The sequence below is a fragment of the Bombyx mandarina genome, chromosome 23 (assembly GCF_030267445.1).
Source record: "Bombyx mandarina strain Sakado chromosome 23, ASM3026744v2".
Lineage (NCBI taxonomy): Eukaryota > Metazoa > Arthropoda > Insecta > Lepidoptera > Bombycidae > Bombyx > Bombyx mandarina.
Window position 1 is genome coordinate 18192235 of NC_143229.1, and position 21026 is coordinate 18213260.

At 38.9% G+C, this 21026-nt stretch overlaps 2 protein-coding genes and 1 long non-coding RNA gene across 5 annotated transcripts in view; all 3 read right to left on the reverse strand.

Annotated features, from left to right (window-relative positions):
* The window catches only part of LOC149500242 (uncharacterized), a 147413-nt gene extending 143834 nt beyond the window's left edge, over positions 1–3579 (reverse strand). The window contains exon 1 of the long non-coding RNA XR_016325116.1: positions 3364–3579. This is a non-coding gene — a long non-coding RNA (uncharacterized LOC149500242). The remainder of the gene's footprint in view (positions 1–3363) is intronic.
* Positions 1–21026, reverse strand: part of LOC114244176 (uncharacterized) — a 223716-nt gene that overhangs the window by 53288 nt on the left and 149402 nt on the right. The window lies entirely within an intron of this gene.
* Positions 9058–20988, reverse strand: NitFhit (ntrilase and fragile histidine triad fusion protein NitFhit). Of its 2 annotated transcripts, none has more exons than XM_089737698.1 (11): positions 20900–20988; positions 20072–20254; positions 19778–19936; positions 18988–19183; positions 18104–18236; positions 17332–17550; positions 16401–16595; positions 15342–15456; positions 12778–12855; positions 11508–11593; positions 9058–10622 (listed from the first exon to the last, which is right to left on the reverse strand). In XM_089737698.1, exons 2-11 carry the CDS (start codon positions 20180–20182, stop codon positions 10502–10504), a joined length of 1413 nt encoding a protein of 470 aa, XP_089593824.1. In that variant the 5' UTR covers positions 20183–20254; positions 20900–20988; the 3' UTR covers positions 9058–10501. The 2 variants fall into 2 exon arrangements, with proteins under 2 accessions (XP_089593824.1, XP_028031699.2); XM_028175898.2 differs by having other exon boundaries at positions 20822–20977.

A 21026-nucleotide genomic window follows, 5' to 3' on the forward strand; every position in this document is an offset into this window, starting at 1 on the left:
ACTTTTTACTGACTTAAAAAAAATTTGGAAGTTTTCAATCCGACTGCATTTTGTATATGTGTGTGCTACCTCAGAACTTCTCTCTGAACGATGCGATTTTGAACACTCTTTTTATTTGAAAGCCTATGATTCTCGTGTGGTACATTTAGTTTTATCCAAAGCCGACCAATTTTTGAGTTATCCTTAATAATTCATTCATATTAAAATTTAACTCTTGGACTTCTAGTAGGTATGAAAATCATTTTACAGAGCTTATCAGCAATGAAACGAATACACTACACACAATTCAGTAAAAAAGCAAGTAGCTACTCGTACAACTATGCCACAACAAATAGTTCATTTTATTACTTACTAGCTGACTCGGCAGACTTCATAGTGCCTCAATCGATAAATAAAATACCAACGGGGGACACATCAAAGGAAAAACAAAATTGTTATTTTGATTTAATTCCGAGCATTTTCATATTTATCTACCTTTTTAACCTTCTCTGGACTTCCACAAATAATTCAAGACTAAAATTAGCCAAATCGGTTCAGCCGTTCTCGAGTTTTAGCGAGACTAACGAACAGCAATTCATTTTTATATATAAGTATATAGATAAAGATAATGGGTGGACAAACTCACCCGGTGATGGAGGTTGCGGGAGTCCATAGACGAAAATGCCGCTACCCACCTTGAGACACGAATTCTAAGGTCTCAGTTTTTACAGTACCACGGCTGCCTCTCGCCCTTCAAACGGAAACGCATCACTGCTTCACGATAGAAATAGGCAGAGTAATGGCACCCATGCGGCCTCACAGGACGTTCTGCCAGCAGTAATGACGCAAATTAAACTTTTTCCGATTTGATTTTTTTATTACACGATGTTATTCCTTCACAGTGGCAATCAATCGTGAACATATGTCAAGTATTCGTACGTATTTCATTAAAAAAATTGCTACCTGTCTGCAATATTCGAACACTGGCACCGTCGCATCGCTCGATACGAATGCACCGCGCGTCTTATCCTTTAGGCCACGACGACTACTGTGGCAATTTACTTTTCTTTTATGAATGACGGATTACTGGTGGCCCAGAGGCCTTTCCAGTTTCACCAGGACAGGTGAGCGAGCTAGGGCTCAGCCAGGAGGGGTGGGAGATCTAACAACTAAAGAGCTCCTGCTTCGCGAATGAATCTACTGTTCAATTTATTTGTTTTGATTGATATTCAAGCCGTCATACAAGCCGTTTCATTTATTGCTTGGTAGATAACCAATAGATATAAACGTAGATGCCACCTCAAACTTGAGGTCGAAGATCCAATTGTATTGTATTTTCTCTCTTCGCTGTGGAACGCTGTGTCACGGCAGAAGACTTATCGTAAATTCTAAACAGTTAATCGTTTGCATTATATTACGGCTGCATTACGGTAGACAGGAAATAGTTCACAGCTGATAGCGGTTTTGTCGGTGTTACGGACAGAAACGATAAGTTTGAACCAAGCGTTCCGATTAGAACACATTGGCGTAAACAAACAGACCTGCTCATTAGTTTGCCTACAGCATTTAATGCGATATTTTGGGCATATTTCCAGTATCAGTATTCGTGATAGAGAAATTGGTATGGAATTGGCCAAGAGGTTGGACGGGTCGTGTATCCAGGCAAATAGATATAATGGAGATATATTGTTGAGAGCATTCCGGCGTGGCTTTCCCAGCCGTTAGGAAACTATGAAGAAAAAGAAACAAACAAACAGACGAATCTGATGACGAAGCTTATTTGATTGATCGACCATCGCAATTTTCACATGCCGACTTACAAGAGGTCCTACCACCAGTAATTACGCAAATTATAATTTCGCGGGTTTGATTTTTATTACACGATGTTATTCCTTCGCCATGGAAGTCAATCGTGAGCATTTGTCAAGTACGTATTTCATTAGACAAATTGGTACCCGCCAACGGGATTCGAACGCCGTTGCATCGCTAGATACGATTGCACCGGACATCTTATCCTTTTTAGGCCACGATGACTTCTTCTTCTATCTTAATAAAAGAAGCGGCATAGTGTCCATTAGCTCCTATAACCGACTTGCCTGTCTATAAGAGCGTATCTATCTTATAGCTCACAAACGTCCACTGCTAGACATAGCTCCCACACAAGCCTCGCCACAACATTAACCTTTTATTTTTCAAGTATTAAATAATTAATTATCAAAGCCAAAAATTTTGTCAACCCTAGTAAGCTGTCATGTCAGGGAACCAGATTATTTAACAGAAAGGCCTACTTACCTATTTTACCTAATAATTGTCAACCTTAATAGATTTTCTATTTTAAAAAAAAATTAAGTTGGGAAAAACAATGTATGTTGTCAATTTCAAATCTTCTAATCGATATCCTACAACTGCTTAGTTTTTTTTTTCAAAAGTAAGTACATTCTGCGTAGTTTACTCTTTAATTTTACTGAAATAGGGTTTGCACATCAGTGAAAATAATAATTTTTATTTTTATTTTTTTAGGGTATGTTTTACTACGGTTCTTAAATATGGACTCGTTATAGGGCCTTATTTAACCTCCTTTCCGCTTTACAGATAGTTTTGTAACACCCTGTATAGATCAAAATTAGAGCTCATTTTATACTGGACACTACGTTACGCAATAAATGTCATTTTCCCAATTTTTGTAAATCCCAATTTTCGCTTTTTTCCTACCTAATCGTTAGTTGCCTAATGGGTTATCCCGATCAATCACGGACGGTTTGGTAGGAGAGCTGATGAGGCTCAACCTGAGAGAACTTGCTAACACTAACCCTAGCAAGAGCAGTGCTACGCTGAATCTCCCATCGGATCGGAATAGCTGAAACCAGTGGTGGTATTTCATAATAATCTTTCTTGTATATATTAGCTTCCAGCTTAACTTGGAATTTCAAATAAAACACGAAATAAGATGACAGCACAAGAAAAGGCGCTCAATTAAATTATACTTTCTTATTAATACAAATTTTAACTTAAATTCATAAAGCTTAAGCTCAAAATCAGCCCAGTAGTTTAATGTCTTCGATTTTTGTCGCAATTTGATTTATTTTTACATCAACTATTAATATTCAATGGTACATATCAGTTTGTGTTTTTAAATAGTATATAGTAATTGTACGGAAGAAAATATACGTTCGCACAGTATTGTCCGCAAAAGACAACGGTGAAGTTTGTTTGAATAAATCATTCCCTAAACTGTTCGCACACAAAGAATTTTCTCATGTTCAATGCATTGAGGAAATCTCAAGCAAAAACCGTCCGACGTTTTTACTATTATTAAATATTAAGTGTATTAACACGCAAATAATTTTCCAGTACAATAAAAACAAATGTATTACGAAAACTTACCTCAAAAAAATTACCTATTCCTTTTTTCGAACACAATTTCAAACTTGCACTTTGATAATGAATGGAATTAAGGTAACAAAGAAAAAAAAGCACAATTTATTATTAAACAAACCGATGTTACACCACACAACACTGTATCACACTTTAGAATGATAAATCAACTTTACGCTTTTCCGAATACCAGTCGCGAAATGTGTCCGTCTTCCACAACAATCCAGAAACGACTGAAGCGCGATTAGTGTTGTAACTGAAATGTTAGTCAAATAAAAAAAATGTTATTCGTTGCTTATTTTAATAACGGTCATGAATATTTAGCGCCTTTTTTATTTATTAAGCGTAATTATAATAATATAGAGCTTACATTAAAATGATTACAGAAAGATCATTCTTTGTTATAATGTTTTTTTTTTAATTTACTTTGTATTCCCTTTTTATTACGCTTTTATTAGCTTCAGACGTATGTATGTAACGGAATATTTGAAAATGATTTTGACCACCTTCAAAACATCGGATTAACTCGAAATTTGGTATACTATTAGGGACCGATGACAATTCAATATTCAAAAAAAATTTTAATTCCACTAAAAAATGAAAAATAAATAATAGTTTAAACTATTATTTATTTTATATCTTAATAATACTATTATTTATTTTTATTATTATAATTTTTTTATCTAACAAAATACGTTTTTATAGAAACTCCAACTAAAAAGTAGAAAATAAATTTTAATAAATTTGAATTAAAAATAGTATAACAAAAATAGATTTTAGTGTAAAGAAAGCGTAGGGTACATGGTATCAGTAGTTATAAATATTTTATGCACAGATATGAGTAGAAGGGTTATTTTGATAATATCCTGAAAAGTACCCCACGCTTTTTTACAATAAAATCATTTTTCTTACACTATTTTTAACTGATTTAATATTAAAAGAATTGCTCACTTGTTTATTAGATGGTTATATTTAGTGGTTTTATTACTGCGTAGATAAATTACCGAACGATCACCTGCTGTTAAGTGTTCAGCGGAGCCCATGAACAGCAACACAACGTAAATCGCCCACATTGAATCATCATTTGTATGCTATGCGGAGTTCTTATTTTTATTAAACACTAGCGGCCCGTTCCGGCTCCGCTCGGGTCTTTAACAAAAAATTCAACGATATTTGACGTTCTTTTATTATTTTTAATAAAAGAACACTTATTCGGCATAACTATAACAGTTAGACATATGCTGTGCGACACTTTTTGTAAATAATAATGGGTTCTACAAAGTCGTAGTACATTATTTTATTCTATCATTAATAGTTTTCGCAGGGTACGCGATGTAAAGAATATTTTAGGTAATTTTTTTACACCTCGGGTTATATTATTGGAGTATTAGTAAGTAACCCCAATTTTTTTCAAAAAAAATTATAGCCTTTGTCACTCGGAAACAATGTAGCTTCCAAACAGTGAAAGAATTTTTCAAATCGGTTCGTAGTTTCGGAGCCTATTCAATACAAACAAACAAATATTTCCTCTTTTTAGTATAGATTCTTTGTTCGATTTATTTGTATAATATTATAATACTTAATAATATTTTTTTTTCCAAAGCCATGGACAAAGTGGTCTGGAAGAAGCTGGAGGAGACCTTTAGCCGAGAAGGGGTTCCGATCAATGGTATAGAAGAAAGTAACGATAGCGAGTAAAAGAAAATTAAAGAAGTTCTAACCTAGTATATATTAAATCGCATGTAATAACGATATTATTATGGATTAGAAATAAACGGCCTTTATTATTATTATTACCGGAATGTATATTGTCATAATATATATATACATATATTGTCTCTTCTTTACAGTGTCCTGTTTAATTCCTCGTGCCCGCGCTACCTTCAGGAACGTTTTGATTTCCTACATACTGCAAACTCCCATTCACTTAGGTCATCGGAGAATTTAATGCTGAAGTTTCCGGCTCTTATTCCTCTCCCTGCAAGGTTGCTGGAAGAGATCGCTTTGAACGATAAGGCCGCCAATTTATGTCACCGTCTATTATTTGTTTTTTAAGCTTACTTTGTACATGTGGTGTTAAATAAAGAGTTATATTATTATTATTACTAGCTGATTATTATTACGACAGACTTCGTAGTGCCAAGACCTAAACTTTTGTATAAAATAAACTTAAAACAAAAAAAAGGAATCCGTCCAACGGGGCTCACATCAAAGGAAAAACAAAATTTGTATTTTTATTTAACTCCGAGCATTTTCATATTTATCTACCTTTTAAACCTTCTCTGGACTTCCGCAAACAATTCAAGACCAAAATTAGCCAAATCGGTCCAGCCGTTCTCGAGTTTTAGCGAGACTAACGAACAGTAATTCATTTTTATATATATAGATAGATTACTAGCTGACCCGGCAAACGTTGTTTTGCCATATAAATTATTTCTAAGAAAGATAAATTGCCTAGATACCGACTGCAGCGCTATCTGCCGGCCTAATTTGTGAATCTAAGCCATCCAGGGTGCCAGCCAAACGCATACAAAAAAATCATTCAAATCGGTCCAGCCGCTTAGGAGTTCAGTGACAAACACATACACAGAAGTAATACTTATATATTTAAAGATAGTAATACTCTTTAAATGTTAAACGTTACGGTCAGTCATTGTCATGTTAGTATTATTTTAAGTATATTACTGGCAGTGTCATAGGAAGTGCTACACAAACCACACATGTTTGATTTCAAATCATCAAGCCACATAACACAACCTTATCATCTTATCGTTCATGTTTCGGTAACCACTTAATTACCACGCTAAGAGCAAGCTCATCTGCCAATCTAGATGTAACAAGAAAAATGCTATATAATATTTTTTTTCATTGTTATCGTGTCCGAAATCATTAGAGCCTCGAAACCTTTTTGAACACCCTATAGATACGCGCTTTTTATCAGACGAGACGAGAACGCCTTATCGAATTTTTTGTAATAAGTTTATGTTCCGCACAAATGGTCCACGTGAGCGCATAACCGCCAAGTGCTGTGGTTAAACCGATTTTCGTTATTTTATTAGGGCCTTTCGGGATATATTTGAGCCCGAACAAAGTTGCGAATTGCCGAAAATAATGCGTAGATGTTACACATTGCACACGCATTGCAAAGATGTTACGACAATAGATCTGTCGCATCAAAAAAAAAAACAGAAGCAACATCCAGTAATAATTACATTGATTGCCTCATTTATCGAATTTAGATGTTACCTTAAAAACAATTTTGTTTCTTAATTAGGCATGATAAAATGTTTGTTTTATTCTTCTTCTTCTTCCTAACGTTTTCCCGGTCAGTCCGCTTTCCTACTTAAACTCCTCCACTTTGCGGAGGTTGGAAACAGATGAGGCTGCCGGATGTAATATAGACCTATTTTTCATTTCCTTTTTTTTATTGCTTAGACGGGTGAACGAGCTCACAGCCCACCTGATGTTAAGTGGTTGCTGGAGCCCATAGACATCTACAACGTAAATGCGCCACACACCTTGAAATAAGACCTAAGGTTTGAAATATAGTTACAACGGCTACTCCACCCTTCAAACCCAAACGCATTACTGCCTCACAGCAAAAATAGGCAGGGTGGTGGTACCTACTCACGCGGACTCATAAGAGGTCCTACCACCAGTAATTACGCAATTTATAATTTTGCGGGTTTGATTTCTATTACACGATGTTATTCCTTCGCCGTGGAAGTCAATCGTGAACTTTAGTTGAGTACGTATTTCATTAGAAAATTTGGTACCCACCTGCGGGATCGAACACCAGTGCATCGCTACATACGAATGCACCGGACGTCTTATCCCTTAGGCCATGACGACTTTGTAGGCAGACGAGCGTACTGCCCGAAGGTAGGCAGCGGCTTGGCTCTGCCCCTGGCATTGCTGAAGTCCATGGGCGACGGTAACCACTCACCATGAGATGGGCCGTATCCTCGTCTGTCTACAAGGGCAATAAAAAAAAAGCAGTCACGCAACTGATGCACGTGCCTTCGTTGACTGCGTTTCATTAAATCCGAGATTATCCAACAACATTGAGCCAGTCAGCTTTGTGGCGTTTATGAACGCACATTTTTATGATGCGTAAGCCGGAACGCACGAGATGTGGGAAAAAGAATATAGTCTGTGAGACGGGACCTTTTTACCGCCAAATATTTAAAAACGTAAAAATAATTTATAATGTGTTAAATAACTAATGTAATATTATAATTACTTAGAATTGTTTATGCCGCTACAACAATAAAATTTATATTGTTCCAACTGTGGTGTTAATTACATAAAACACGACTTTACGGCGAAATAAAGAAGGGACTCGATATGAACTCCCTCAGCTTTTTCAAAATGGATCGACTGCTAAACTAAAAATCCTATGCCTAATTTTTTTTTTCTTCCTATTGACACAAAATACTAATTTATTAACTTTCCGGTTGGTTAAGTTACCGTGTGTAATAAGAAGCTTTCACTCATTATTCTCCTGCCCTTCTCCCAGTCATCTGGAGTCGGCGCAACATGTTTTCTCCTTCCATACTCCTCTATCATATACCATTTCTTCGCTCACTCGCCTCTTACATATATCGTATTTCACGCAATCCATCAATTTCTTCTTAGGTCTCCCTCATTCATAGTTTACACTCTCTTACTAACCTCATTTTCATTTTGTCTCATAGCATGTCCATACCCTCTCAAACGCGCACTTATGATTCACTGATTTAAATAAAATAGAACGGGTCTGATTAATGGTGGCACAACCATTATATATTTCACATCTGGTGGTAGGACCTCCTGTTGAGTCTGCACGGGTAGGTACCACCGTCCTGCCTATTTCTGCCGTGAAGCAATAATGCATTTCGGTTTTGGGTGGGGCAGCCGTTGTAACTATACTGAGATCTTAGAACTTATATCTCAAGGTGGGTGGCGCATTTACGTTGTAGATGTCTATGAGCTCCAGTAACTACTTATCACCAGGATAAAAAAAAATCTAAGACATATATCTCAATGTCTCGCATTCACGATCTGATGTCCGTGAACTCCGATAACCATTTAACATCAGGCGTGCAGTAAACTCGTTCATCGATCTATACAAAAGCCATTGAGTCAGTTACGAACTCCTTAGTCTTCGATAACAAGAAATCTTCACACGAATACCGATAATTATACTGTAGAGAGAAAATTTTTTCTTCTTCTTCCTAATCGTACACTCTTGACAGAGTGTGGTCATGCATCAGTCGGATCCTGCGATACCGATGCTCTCGCGATGCGACGCCAGGTGGCACGGTGTTTCGCAGAGTGAGAGCAATCATTTATGTTGGAGTGAGTCACAGATTTTATGAGGTCGGTCCATCGTGTTGGAGATCGTCCGCAAGATCTTTTGCCCTCGACTTTCCCTTGCACCACCAACCGCTCAATGGAGTCCTCATTACGAGTGATGTGCCCGAAGAACTTGAGGATTCGTATTTGGACTGTTGACGATAGTCTCTCCTTGATATTGAGCTTTTTCAGGATCATAGAACATACGCTTAACTGTACTGAGACCTTAGAACTTATATCTGAAGGTGGGTGGCGCATTTACGTCGTAGATGTCTATGGGCTCCAGTAACCACTTAACACCAGGTGGGCTGTGAGCTCGTCCACCCATCTAGCAATATGAAAAAACGCTTAACCAAATAAAACAAATTTTATATTTGTGTTTTAATTTAAAATAAACAAATTTTAATACAACATATATTTTACAATATGATCATACACTTGGTCATCCAAACAAATATTATGAATGCGTTAGACGCACTAGAAGTTTCACTTCCATTACGAGCTTTTTATAATTAAAATATTAAAAACATATAACAAGTCATCGGTTAGTATTTGTACTTTAATACGTTTAATTTATTGACATTAACTGTAAATACCTATTTTTCATTAATAATTAAAATGATTTTTACGGTTTGATCCCGCTTTTTTAATAGTATCATTGTTTCTCACCGCGTGAACACTTTACAGTTTTGCGTTTCGTAAGATTAATTATGTTTGCGAATCGCCAAAACCGAATAACAGGATAATGCATTATAAAATTCACGATAATTATGAGCGCTGTTTCCTTCCTAAAACATTCGACTTTGAAATGTCTCATGCTGTGGGCGATCTATTCAAGGTGGCATTTCAATTCGACCAACAATGTGGATACTTTATAAAAATATTCCAATCGTTAGGCAGACGTTAAATGCAGTTTAGAATGTGAGATAGTTGGCAACATCACCGGTAACCACTTAACGCAATGGTCTAGATACCAGGCCATTAACTCCAAAAAAAAAAACTTAACGCAATGTACCGCAAGCTGAGCGCCATTAGCATGGGACAGGTGACTTTTTTCTACCGTATCTCTGGTAGTCTTGACGGGTCTATTTCAGCTTATCCAAGCAGTAACACGACGAGCTCACGGCGCTCCGCCTGAGAGACCTTACTAACACTGGTTCTAGCAAGAGCAGTGCTTCGCTGAATCTACTGTTAATTTACTCGCCGAGCCCTTCGTCGCCAGCGACGGGTTAGTCAGTCTATGAGCTAGAATGCAAGTTGAAATCTTCATTGCATCCGACGAGAGCTGTAACCACTGCTGGCAGTCCCTAAAAGCACCGAATGTCTATCGAGAAGATCCAAACTATGTTAGTTTAGGCGACGTCATCTGTACGTTACAAGATCGACTGAGCCGGACATATAACTCTAGAAGACAAATCACATCCGCCTTCAATTCAAAGCTAAAACAAAATAACTAATACAAGAATCACTTCCACTGGGCATCACTGGAATTTTCTACAAAATCGAAAGACGGAAAAAAAAAATTTTTTTTATTGCTCTTGTATGCTGACGAGCATACGGCCCACCTGATGGTGAGTGGTTACCGTCACCCATGGACTTCAGCAATGCCAGGGGCAGAGCCAAGCCGCTGCCTACCGCTTCAAGCCGCTTCCTACCGCTAATTTTTACTGAGGGTAATTTCAAATTCATAGAAAATATTTCATTTGTCATACGTGATGTAATGATTGAAGTCGAGGGTAGTTATACGAGTTATAACGACCCCACTTGTCGTATTGAGTGGAATAACAAAACACAACAGAACAATATTTTATTATCTTAGCAATATGCGTTCCTCGTCGATCAACTTCTCCAATTCGCTCCTGAGAAGTTGGGCTTCGCTTCGTCTCTCTTCCAAACTTCGGGCCGGTTTCAACGGGTGACCGCACTTCAATCTTTCAAAATGACAACATTCTCATTAATCTCTCAAGGAAATCGCGCTCCTCCGAAAGGTTTTTGAGCCGTAAGCTTTTAAAAAAGCATTCACGATTATGTAATAGCGACGCGTATAAAATCTACGAGTTATACAAAGTTTGACTAAAATCAAAGTTTTATTTTTTTATGATTGAAGGATTACTGGTGGCCCGGAGGCCTTTCCAGTTTCACCAGGACAGGTGGGCGAGCAAAGGCTCAGCCAGGAGGGATGGGATTTGCTAACAGCTACCCGAGCGCCTCCGAAGGAGACCTAACAGCTCAAGAGTAGCTGCTTCGCGAATGAATCTACTACCGGATCGGAATCGCGACCCGCTGAGAAGATCCGGCGAGAAACTCAGCGAGCTGATTCATGGGTTAGATTGCACGGCGACCTATTTGTCGAGTTCGACGAGTACGGTTACCGGGGTCCCTAAGCCTGCTCCTAGTGTTAGAGCTGAAGGCGTCTAATGCAAAGGTTATTGGATCTGATGGATCCGTAAGGACGTGTAAACTCAAAGTGTAAAATTATGACGTCATCAGAGTTCAAACGAATAGCTAACCACATATGACGTCATCCGTTGTGGTACTAAACACCAAAAACTAAATCATCTGGATTAATCAATCAGTCAGAGAAGGAAGTATTTATATAAATATGAATATAATTTTAAATTTACGTTATTAATAGCAAATCGCATTAGGAATCCAGGTGACACCATTTTTCCTATTTCTGCCAATCTATTTCTGCAACTCACCATCGATGTCCACGGACCCCAGTGACCACTTACAACCACATCGACCGTGCTGGCAACCGACAACCCCTTGCCCCATCAAAAGACACGTTCTTTTAAACACTCATGTATACTCACTGATCATGCTTCGCCAATTCCAGGTATATTAAATCGTTGTCTATAAAATCTCCCTTCTTCCGCGGCATCACGTGACAATGAAGATGCTGGACAGAAAGAGACGCGAGGGTTTTACTCTGAGACCCTCTACTCGAAGTAAAGCCCCAGCAAGAGGATCATCACAGACGAATATTATTAGTAAAATTCATGAGCATCTTTTTTAAGCTATTGCATAGCTTTTATCGCGAGCTTTGAGCGCGGCGACCGAATCAAGAAATTTCGTAACGAAAATAAAACCTAACACCCCAACATCGCCTACCATGTAGCTCGCGTTGCGCTCTTGTAGTGTTTGTGAATAAGCGCGCGGCGTGACGTCACACTGCATGCGGATTATGAAAAGTCTGCCCATCTCTCTCTCGCGCGGTCTAGCTTATGAGTGTGAAGGGGACAGTTAATGTTTTGCTTTTTTTAATGTTTATAAATATAGCGTGGTCTTATTATATTATTGTTTTAATATTAAATTATTATTGACTAATTATATTTGCATAAGTTCATAAAAAACGCTATGCAATAGCTTTACCGCGGAAGTCCCAGAGTGCTACACGTGTTTTTTTTATATACATATCAATGGGTGACAGGACACTTGGTTTAAGCGACATTTCGCTTAACACGCGGCATTTTATTCGGTATCAGCATCAACAGTTCGATGTTTTTAACTGAACTTCAGTTAAGCTTACTACTCCATTCGAATACAGCTGAAAAAGTTTTTTTTGTTAAGATACGTTTTGCAAATTTTAAACTTTAAATAGTTCCCTGTGTGTAAAAGTTGCAAAAACGTCGCTAAACCAAATACCTTTCACTTGTCGATATAATTATATAATATATTTTCATTGCACTATCTGAGCTAATAGACCAGTGATTCCCAAAGTGGTCGACTGCTTAGTGACACACGATAACTTAATAGAACGCAAAGTGTTTCTAAATCGTTAAGTTTCTGTATCGATATGAAAAAGATAGGATAGATATACGATTTTTATGGTGACTAACCTCCATAACCATGGAAGGTCTGTGGTCTATGTCGCCCAAAAGTATCCTTTTTTATTGCTTAGATGGGTGGACGTCACGTGGTTACTGGAGCCTATAGACATCTACAACGTAAATGCGCCACCCACCATGAGATATAAGTTCTGAGGTCTCAGTATGGTTACATGGCTCTCGTCCCAATTCACTCCCACTCCACTCGACCCTCGACCTGATCAGAACCTATAAGGAATCTCCGGTATTCTATTACCTTGACCGTCTGCCCCGCGTCAGGTCCGTCTTGTATCGTTATGGTGCAAGACTCTGCACCATGCACCTTCTCCATCAGCTAGGAACAAGAAAGTCTTCATTATTTACGCTCACCTAAATCTGATTGAGTGAGGAAATGCCGCCAAAAACTTTGTGACGTTTTTTTTTAACCTAGGGAATCCAGATTCCATTTCAATTTCAATGCAGATCAAATCCAAATCCCAATCCAAATTCAGAATCCAAAATCCAGACCTTGTGACGTGAGGTGATAACAAAATCGATAAATATATGTCGGCGCAAATATGACTATTTACCTACTGATCATCAACTAATTACTCTGTGATAAGAAATTGATGTTAAACAGTCCCTTTTATTGTAATTTCAATACTTTAAAATCTTGTAAACACGCTCACGTGTTTAATACTTGTCAACACGCTGACGTGTAAAGTCCTATAAATACGGCCGTGCTGTCTGGCGCTAATTCATTCGTGTTCGAGCCGTAGTACAGTACGGATCTCTCTGTAACGTTATTATGCTTCTCGTGAAATATACGCAGTTATTGTGAAGTTCTGGTGAAGTTTTGTTTCGGAAGCCCAAACATGAGTCATCATCGAGAACTTAATGACCGTGACGTCAACAATGCTGACGTCACACTTTTTAAAAACATTCCTTCAGCGTCCCTACTCCGACATCAGAAGCGGGATCACACGCCGCCTCCGCTCAGCAACAACCTGGTGACCAGATAACCGTATCGGCGGAAGAAGACTACCCCCCAGCAACAGCCGATGAGCCTATACATCTACTTCACAAATCAGCATGGTCGAGCAACAAAATCAACACTCAAAGATAAGTTTTTATTTTTGATTACTAAAGTTCCACCACATAAGTACCACAGTGTACGCCTCGGCAAAAGTACCACAGTGTACGCCTCGGCAAAAGTACCACAGTGTACGCCCACTACATAAGTACCACAGTGTACGCCCACTACATAAGTACCACAGTGTACGCCCACTACATAAGTACCACAGTGTACGCCCACTACATAAGTACCACAGTGTACGCCCACTACATAAGTACCACAGTGGACGCCCACTACATAAGTACCACAGTGTACGCCACAACATCACACTACACAACATCCTTATCCGAACACCTTAAATAAATCTACGAGAACCGCCGAGAACTCTACGAGAACCGCCGAGAATTCTACGAGAACCCTACTATACCCTCCGAGAACCCTACTATACCCTCCGAGAACCCTACGATACCCTCCGAGAACCCTACGATACCCTCCGAGAACCCTACAATCAAATCGCATTAATAAGTCTCAAACCTACATAGTTACAAGTAACGCAAGTATAACAGATGCGCTACTCAGAGAAACTTTTTATTCCTGCAGGTCAATGAGAATCAAAGAAAAAACCTACGAGAATCAACGAGGCCGGTGCAGAGCGCGCACCGCCTGTCAGTATGGCCGTGTCGGCGCAAATATGACTATTTACCTACTGATCATCAACTAATTACTCTGTGATAAGAAATTGATGTTAAACAGTCCCTTTTATTGTAATTTCAATACTTTAAAATCTTGTAAACACGCTCACGTGTTTAATACTTGTCAACACGCTGACGTGTAAAGTCCTATAAATACGGCCGTGCTGTCTGGCGCTAATTCATTCGTGTTCGAGCCGTAGTACAGTACGGATCTCTCTGTAACGTTATTATGCTTCTCGTGAAATATACGCAGTTATTGTGAAGTTCTGGTGAAGTTTTGTTTCGGAAGCCCAAACATAAGTCATCATCGAGAACTTAATGACCGTGACGTCAACAATGCTGACGTCACACTTTTTAAAAACATTCCTTCAGCGTCCCTACTCCGACATATATAATCTAAATAAATCTTTTTATGTTTATTCTATTTTCTATTTATTTTTCTTGACGCGAATTTTCACGACGACATTTTGACAACATTCAAAGATTCTCTTGCATACAAACAAATGTAAATAAATATTGTTACGCCGGTAAGGGGAACACGATCTATCATCGAATAGTAGAAATGAATATATATCAAAAGATCTAGTAAAATCGGGAACGTTCGAGTAGTTCAACGCCATCTATTGTCAGATAATGAAAACACATATCGAAGCTACTCGACATGTCAAGAATGTTCTCGATAATTGTGGAGATGTCGTATCGACTATAAAAGCGTTGCGAAATTAGTTATTAATCGGAACTACTCGAAGCGAAATAGCGAACGGATCACCTGAAGCGAAGCGGAAGAAGTGAACTACGAGTTGTAAATTGTTCTGTAAGTGTTAAATAGAAAGAAAGAAATCATTTATTCGCCAAGCATAGTGAAAATGAGTTATTACATAAGTTAAAAGCAGCGTGTATGCTTTGTCATTATCTAACATGCGAATTTTAGTGCAGTGTGAAGTGTTTTAAGTAGAGTTTTTATTTGTACTTCAGTGGTAGTGTAATTTTTCCCGAGCCCCAGCGCGTGGAATTATTAAGACAGCCGAATAAGACACTTGACTGTCGTAGGATTCATTCAAGCTATAGTAGTACCTTTTGGACCAAACGAACGGTTCTGAAGAAATCTTCGGCCTCCTCCTCGGTGAGGTCCTTGTTCCTCTCGGCAGGCCTGATGGGCGCCACCAGGACGTGCCCAGGGATCACACATCTGAAACGTAGCAGTATGACGCACCGATATCGTTCGTACAGCATAGTGTCATTAAATTTGTTTTGAAATGATCTTGTCAGTATTTTTTTCCTACCTAAGCTGATAGTCTTGAGAGACCATTTCAGCGTAACCTTAACAAGTATGTGAGCTCACGGGGCCCAAACCTGACGACGTTGCCAACACTAACCCTAGCATGAGCCGTGCTTCGCAGAATCTACCATCGGATCGGAAAGGCGACCCACTGAGAAAATCCGGTGAGAAACTCAGTGGGCTGTGTCTGTGGGTTAATTTACTCGCCAAGCCCTTCGTCGCAAGCGACGGGTTCGGCGAGAACGATGACCGGTGCTTGGGGTACCTAAAAGCACCGTTAGTGGATCGGGAGGATCCAAGATGACGTGTCTTGGGCATCTTGTCGTAAAGTACAAGAAGCGCGCTGTGCTCGCGTGGAACGAGCCCGTGTCGCTGTCCGCGGACAGCATCACGCTGTTCTACCACAACTCGCACACGTGATCACAAACGACCACGTGATCGCTTATAGTAGAGGTCGTGTGAGTCCGCACTGGTAAGTACCAACAGTGAAACAGCAATCCACTCCGGTATGAAGAGTGGGGCAGCCGTCATACAATAGAAGCTTCTCATATACCAAGATGAGTGGCGGGTTTTTTTCCCTACCTATTTGCTGGTAGCCTAAGAGGCTATTCCAACTACGCCCTGCTCGGTAGGTGAGCTCACGGACTCAACCTGAGAGTATGCTAACACTAGCCCTAAGAAAAGCAGTGATTGGCAGAATCTACCACCGGATCGGAAACGCGACATGTGTTTGCCATGTTTGTTAGATTCCCACAACCATTAAACTAGACTATGAGCATATTCACGCATCGCCGCAAAAATTGCGATAAAAACGTCTATCATTTAACCTCAAATGACATCACACGTATCCTCACCTCAGATTGACAAAGGCGTAGGCGAATTTGGACTTGAAGAAAATGCAGCTCTCCGGGATCTTGGCGTGACCGAAGACGTTGTACGGCTCCGGGGAGGACGGAGGGGGGTTGGGGTCGGTGGGGGAGTGGGATGGCAGCTTCTCTAACGGGAGGGACTTGCGTAAAGACAAAGTGTACAAGGAATACACGTCGGGTCTGGAAACAATGAAACATCCCTACTAATATATAAATGTGAATGTAAGTTTGTTTGTTACGCTTTCACGCGAAAACTACTCAACCGATCATCATGAAACACACATATTCTTGGAGGTATTAGAAGTAATATACGATACTTTTTATTAAAAAAAAAAAAATTTTTTTACGAAATATAAAAAATTGTTTGTCAAAAAATCTCAAAATCTAGCTTCTTCAACGCCATCTACTTGTTCAGTAATGAAGTTCCAATCCTGAGTGTTGTAAATGAAGTTGCGGGTAAAATTTTGCGTTATGTCAAAGTAACTATTCCACGCGGACGAAGCCGCGGGCAAAGCTAGTCTATATATAATACATAGCAGGCAAAACTTTAAACAATATTTTACCATGTTTGTCTTGTTTGTTTGTGTTGTGTTTTTGAAGTGAAACTTCTTTAGGCGCTTTGAGAGTAAAATTTAATTCGCGACAGATTCGTTACGGCTAGAAATAAAAGATACAATTTAGGAGGAGCGAGAGTGAGAAAATAGACAGAGCGTCTCGCGAACCACCTTTGAGAGAGGGAAAGGACAAAACGAGCTAGGTCGTTTCTCTTATACAAAGCAAGAGATTACCCTATTACAAGAGAAATTTGATTTAAGTATAAAAAATGAAGAAAACCACAATACTACACACCGCAAAAGAAGTTTCACTTCTTCCACGTGCTCCAAGTTACATGTGCACCATTTATTTATTTCTTTACCTTCTATGCTGAAATACTGGCATGTTACGTCTCACATCATTCAGTTTGTCATGAGATATCTCAACGATTTTATAGCAGGGGGCGGACTCCCCGCAGTCGGCCAGGACTTCGCCCCACGGGTCGACGCAGAGCGCGTGCCCGTACGAACGCCTCTTCGGGTTGTGAACGCCGGACTGTGCTGCTGCAACCACGTAGCATTGGTTTTCTATCGCCCTTGATCTATGAGAACAATAGTAAACAGATACATAGATGAATGAGGACATCTCTTAACTGACTTCAAACGAAGAGATTCTGTATTGAGGAACTTTTTTTTGTGTATAAATAAAGTAAAAAACAGCACGCGTGGTTAACACAAGTGGCTACTGGTGACGATAAGCATCGCAGTCTCAATACGGCGCCCTCGATACTTACCCTTAGTAGCACTAAACCAGAGCGCATAGATTATTGGTAAAGCTACAATTCGACTTAGGCAAGTTTTTTTGGTCCATGCGCTTTCCAGGACGCCCTTTGCACCCTGCACGTATGCTTCCCGTGACACAGGAGAAAATCCTGAATTTTGGAGCGCGAAATTAGGACAATTTAATATTTTTTTCTTCTATAATCAAATAAAAAAAAAACACCCTATATTTTCTGTAGCCACTGTAGACATATGAGCATACGGCCCAACTAATGATCGATGTCGGTAGGTACATCAGCAGTGGCAGTGTCAGTGTCAGTGGCACAGGAAAGCCGCTGCCTACTATTGTTTTATTCATAAACAACACACTATTACCTGAGTAATATATGCCAGTGAGCCTCCCCCGTTGCTTGAGTGAAAGCCGATGGAAATGTCAAGATGTCGGCGCTCATTATACTCAGGGATGTACTCAGCTCAGGGAAGCGCATATCATAACATATAGCCATACCTGTTGGAGCACAAATTGTTTTTTGTGTGTGCCACATTAAAACATTACATAGAAAGGTTTCCTTTTAGTAAATTTGCTAACGGCATAACTAGTATTAAGTTGTAAGCGAAGCATGGTCTAAGATGTATTTTATAACAAATTTTCTTTATTTTAATTCCCTACTTATTCACTAGCCTATGGGGCTATTCCAGCTTCTCACAGACGGTAAGTTAGCTCACAGACTCAAGCTGAGTTGGCCAACACTAGCCCTAGCTCCAGCAGTGCTTCGTTGGATCGCGACCCACTGAGAAGATCCGGCGAGAAACTCTCATAGGGCAGTTTAGTGATGTACTGTGACGTGATGTGTGACAAATGGACAAACATACAAACATACAGCTAGACACCCATCATTTTACCCACCCTGTACTGTCTGTATTACTATTTCTTAGGCAATATGAGTACGCGACTGCACAGTCAGACGAATCCAATCAGGTAAATTCTCTCTCTTTAAAAACCATATTCTTCATGTCCCAATCTCACCATCTTTCAACTGACAGCATATAGAACCTCGCGTTTGTAGATACTAGCACTATACCAATTTCTACAGCAAAGCTTTGGTAAGCCCAGTCCAAAAGCACACCTAGTTTTAGTGTCAATCCATGACACTGAATAGGCTGCGAAGGCCAAAATCCCATGAAATTATAAGAGAAATTTCTACTTGACTATAATACACTCTTCAAAACATACTGTTGAAATTCCGTATCTTGCTTACCAATTTTCCCTACAGGAGTATCGACTGGTGCCACAATATGGTCGCCAGCATTCGAGAAGTCACTCTCCTTCAATCTAACGTTTCTCTCCGGTATCTCTACATCGAAAAGATGTAGTTTCCTGTACATTTGTACAAGGGATCCTTTGTCATCTATTATTATGTGCGTGTTGTACATTTTGTTTGGATTTTTTTCATCCTGAAAATTTGTTAAATAATTTATTATTTTAATATGTTTGACTGTGCTTCTGGTATAGTCAAAATCACACAAGGTGTATTTTAACATAAAAATCTACAAGATATTGAGAGCTAATAATTAAACTATTATAGTCAATTGTGTTGTTGCATCAAAAGTTTGAGAAGAGATGATCAGTTCCATATTGTAATAGAGATACTAATAGAATTTTATGGTCAAATTCAAATGTGAAATTTGTTTTGATTACTTCATATCTATGTAAATAAAATTGGAGTGTCTGTTTGTAATATTGAACGCTTTTTACTACATGCATATGAATATATATACGGTACATATACCAAAATAACATTTTCACAGTTTTTATCTGTCTGTTTGTTTGTTCCAGTTAATCTCTGGAACGGCTGTACTGATTTTGACGAGACTTTCACTGATAGGTAGCTGATGAAATAAGGAGTAACTTAGGCTACTTTTTTTAGACTAGCTTCGCCACGCAGCGTCACCCACGGTACGACAATAACCGCGGGTAACATCGCGGGAGTCAGCTATCAATAATAAAATTTAATGTTTTGCTGGTCGCTAGTCTTAAATATAACAAACCCTTTCGTGAACCCCTCCCATAGACAACCAAACTCCATATTTCTCTGCCAATTCTCTATATTTTCCCACAATCTCACCACCAAATATAGGCTCAGAAAAGTTTACTATATCCTTTTTGTTATCACAGATGTAGTCGCATGCTTCTGGAAAGAAAAGCATCTGAAAACATTTCAATGTATTAAAATACATACAATTAATAAAAATTTTACTCAATTAAGCCAAACTCAGCCAAGCCTAGCTTAGCTGCCCAATTTATAAGTAAAAAGAATACATAGTTACAAAATGTATAGGTACCTGAACATTTTCTTTGGCAGCACTATCAATGATGCCTTCGACAACTTTTAAATTGGCCGCTTTGTCAGCAACAGAAGTCATTTGACAGACAGCTATCCTTTTACAAGACATGACTGGGGTTTTACAAAAATGCCTTTTGACATCTAGTCTCAATAGGTTTCTAAAGGTATTCAGCGGCCAAAACTGAAAATCAATGCGAACCGAATTCAAAATATCTTTATTAGCAGCCGGTCTGATGCATGCAGTTACTGGTGGTACGAACTCTTGTAGGTCCGCACGGGTAGGTACCACCACCCCGCCTCTTTTCTGCCGTGAAGCAATAATGCATTTCGGTTTGAAGGAAGGGGCAGCCATTGTAACTATACTGAGACCTTAAAACCTATATCTCGAGGTGGGTAGCACATTTACGTTGTACATGTCTATGGGCTCCGGTAACCACTTAACACCAGGTGGGCTGTGAGCTCGTCCAACCATCTAATAAAAAAAATAAAAAAATATCTTATAACAGGTCATAGTTATTATTGACATTGATTTGGACAAGGTTAGAGGCTCAGTCGAGAGGTTATTTACCTCCTTGCTCTTGAAAATGTTTATAGTTCCCTAAAGCTTATGTTATAATATATATAACTTTTTACGAGGTTTTAATAACAAAACTGCAGTAAGCTCGAATGGTCATAGTTGAAGTATTTGTTACTAGGTACTCATTAAGTTTTGTTGTACATTCATAAACTATTTCCCGTACGCGGTTACCTTCATTGTACGAAGATACTGTAATTTTGATAAATTATTTTTTTATCGTCATAGTATTGAATATATTGTGATAATTACATTATATCTTTAATCTTGGTGATCAGATATTTTTCCAAAATTTTAACTTTGCTAGCATTTGACAGTTTTGACACTGACTTTGACAGCTGAGCTGTGGCAGATTAAATTAGATAGTGATGTACAGTTA

Excerpts from the sequence above, each read along its gene's own strand:
- NitFhit (XM_028175898.2), bottom strand. Across the intron at positions 17,551-18,103 it reads CACTGGCATATATTACTCAG|ATCAAGGGCGATAGAAAACC; the intron begins GTAATAGTGTGT and ends TTGTTCTCATAG. Across the intron at positions 16,596-17,331 it reads CCAGTATTTCAGCATAGAAG|ACCCGACGTGTATTCCTTGT; the intron begins GTAAAGAAATAA and ends CATTGTTTCCAG.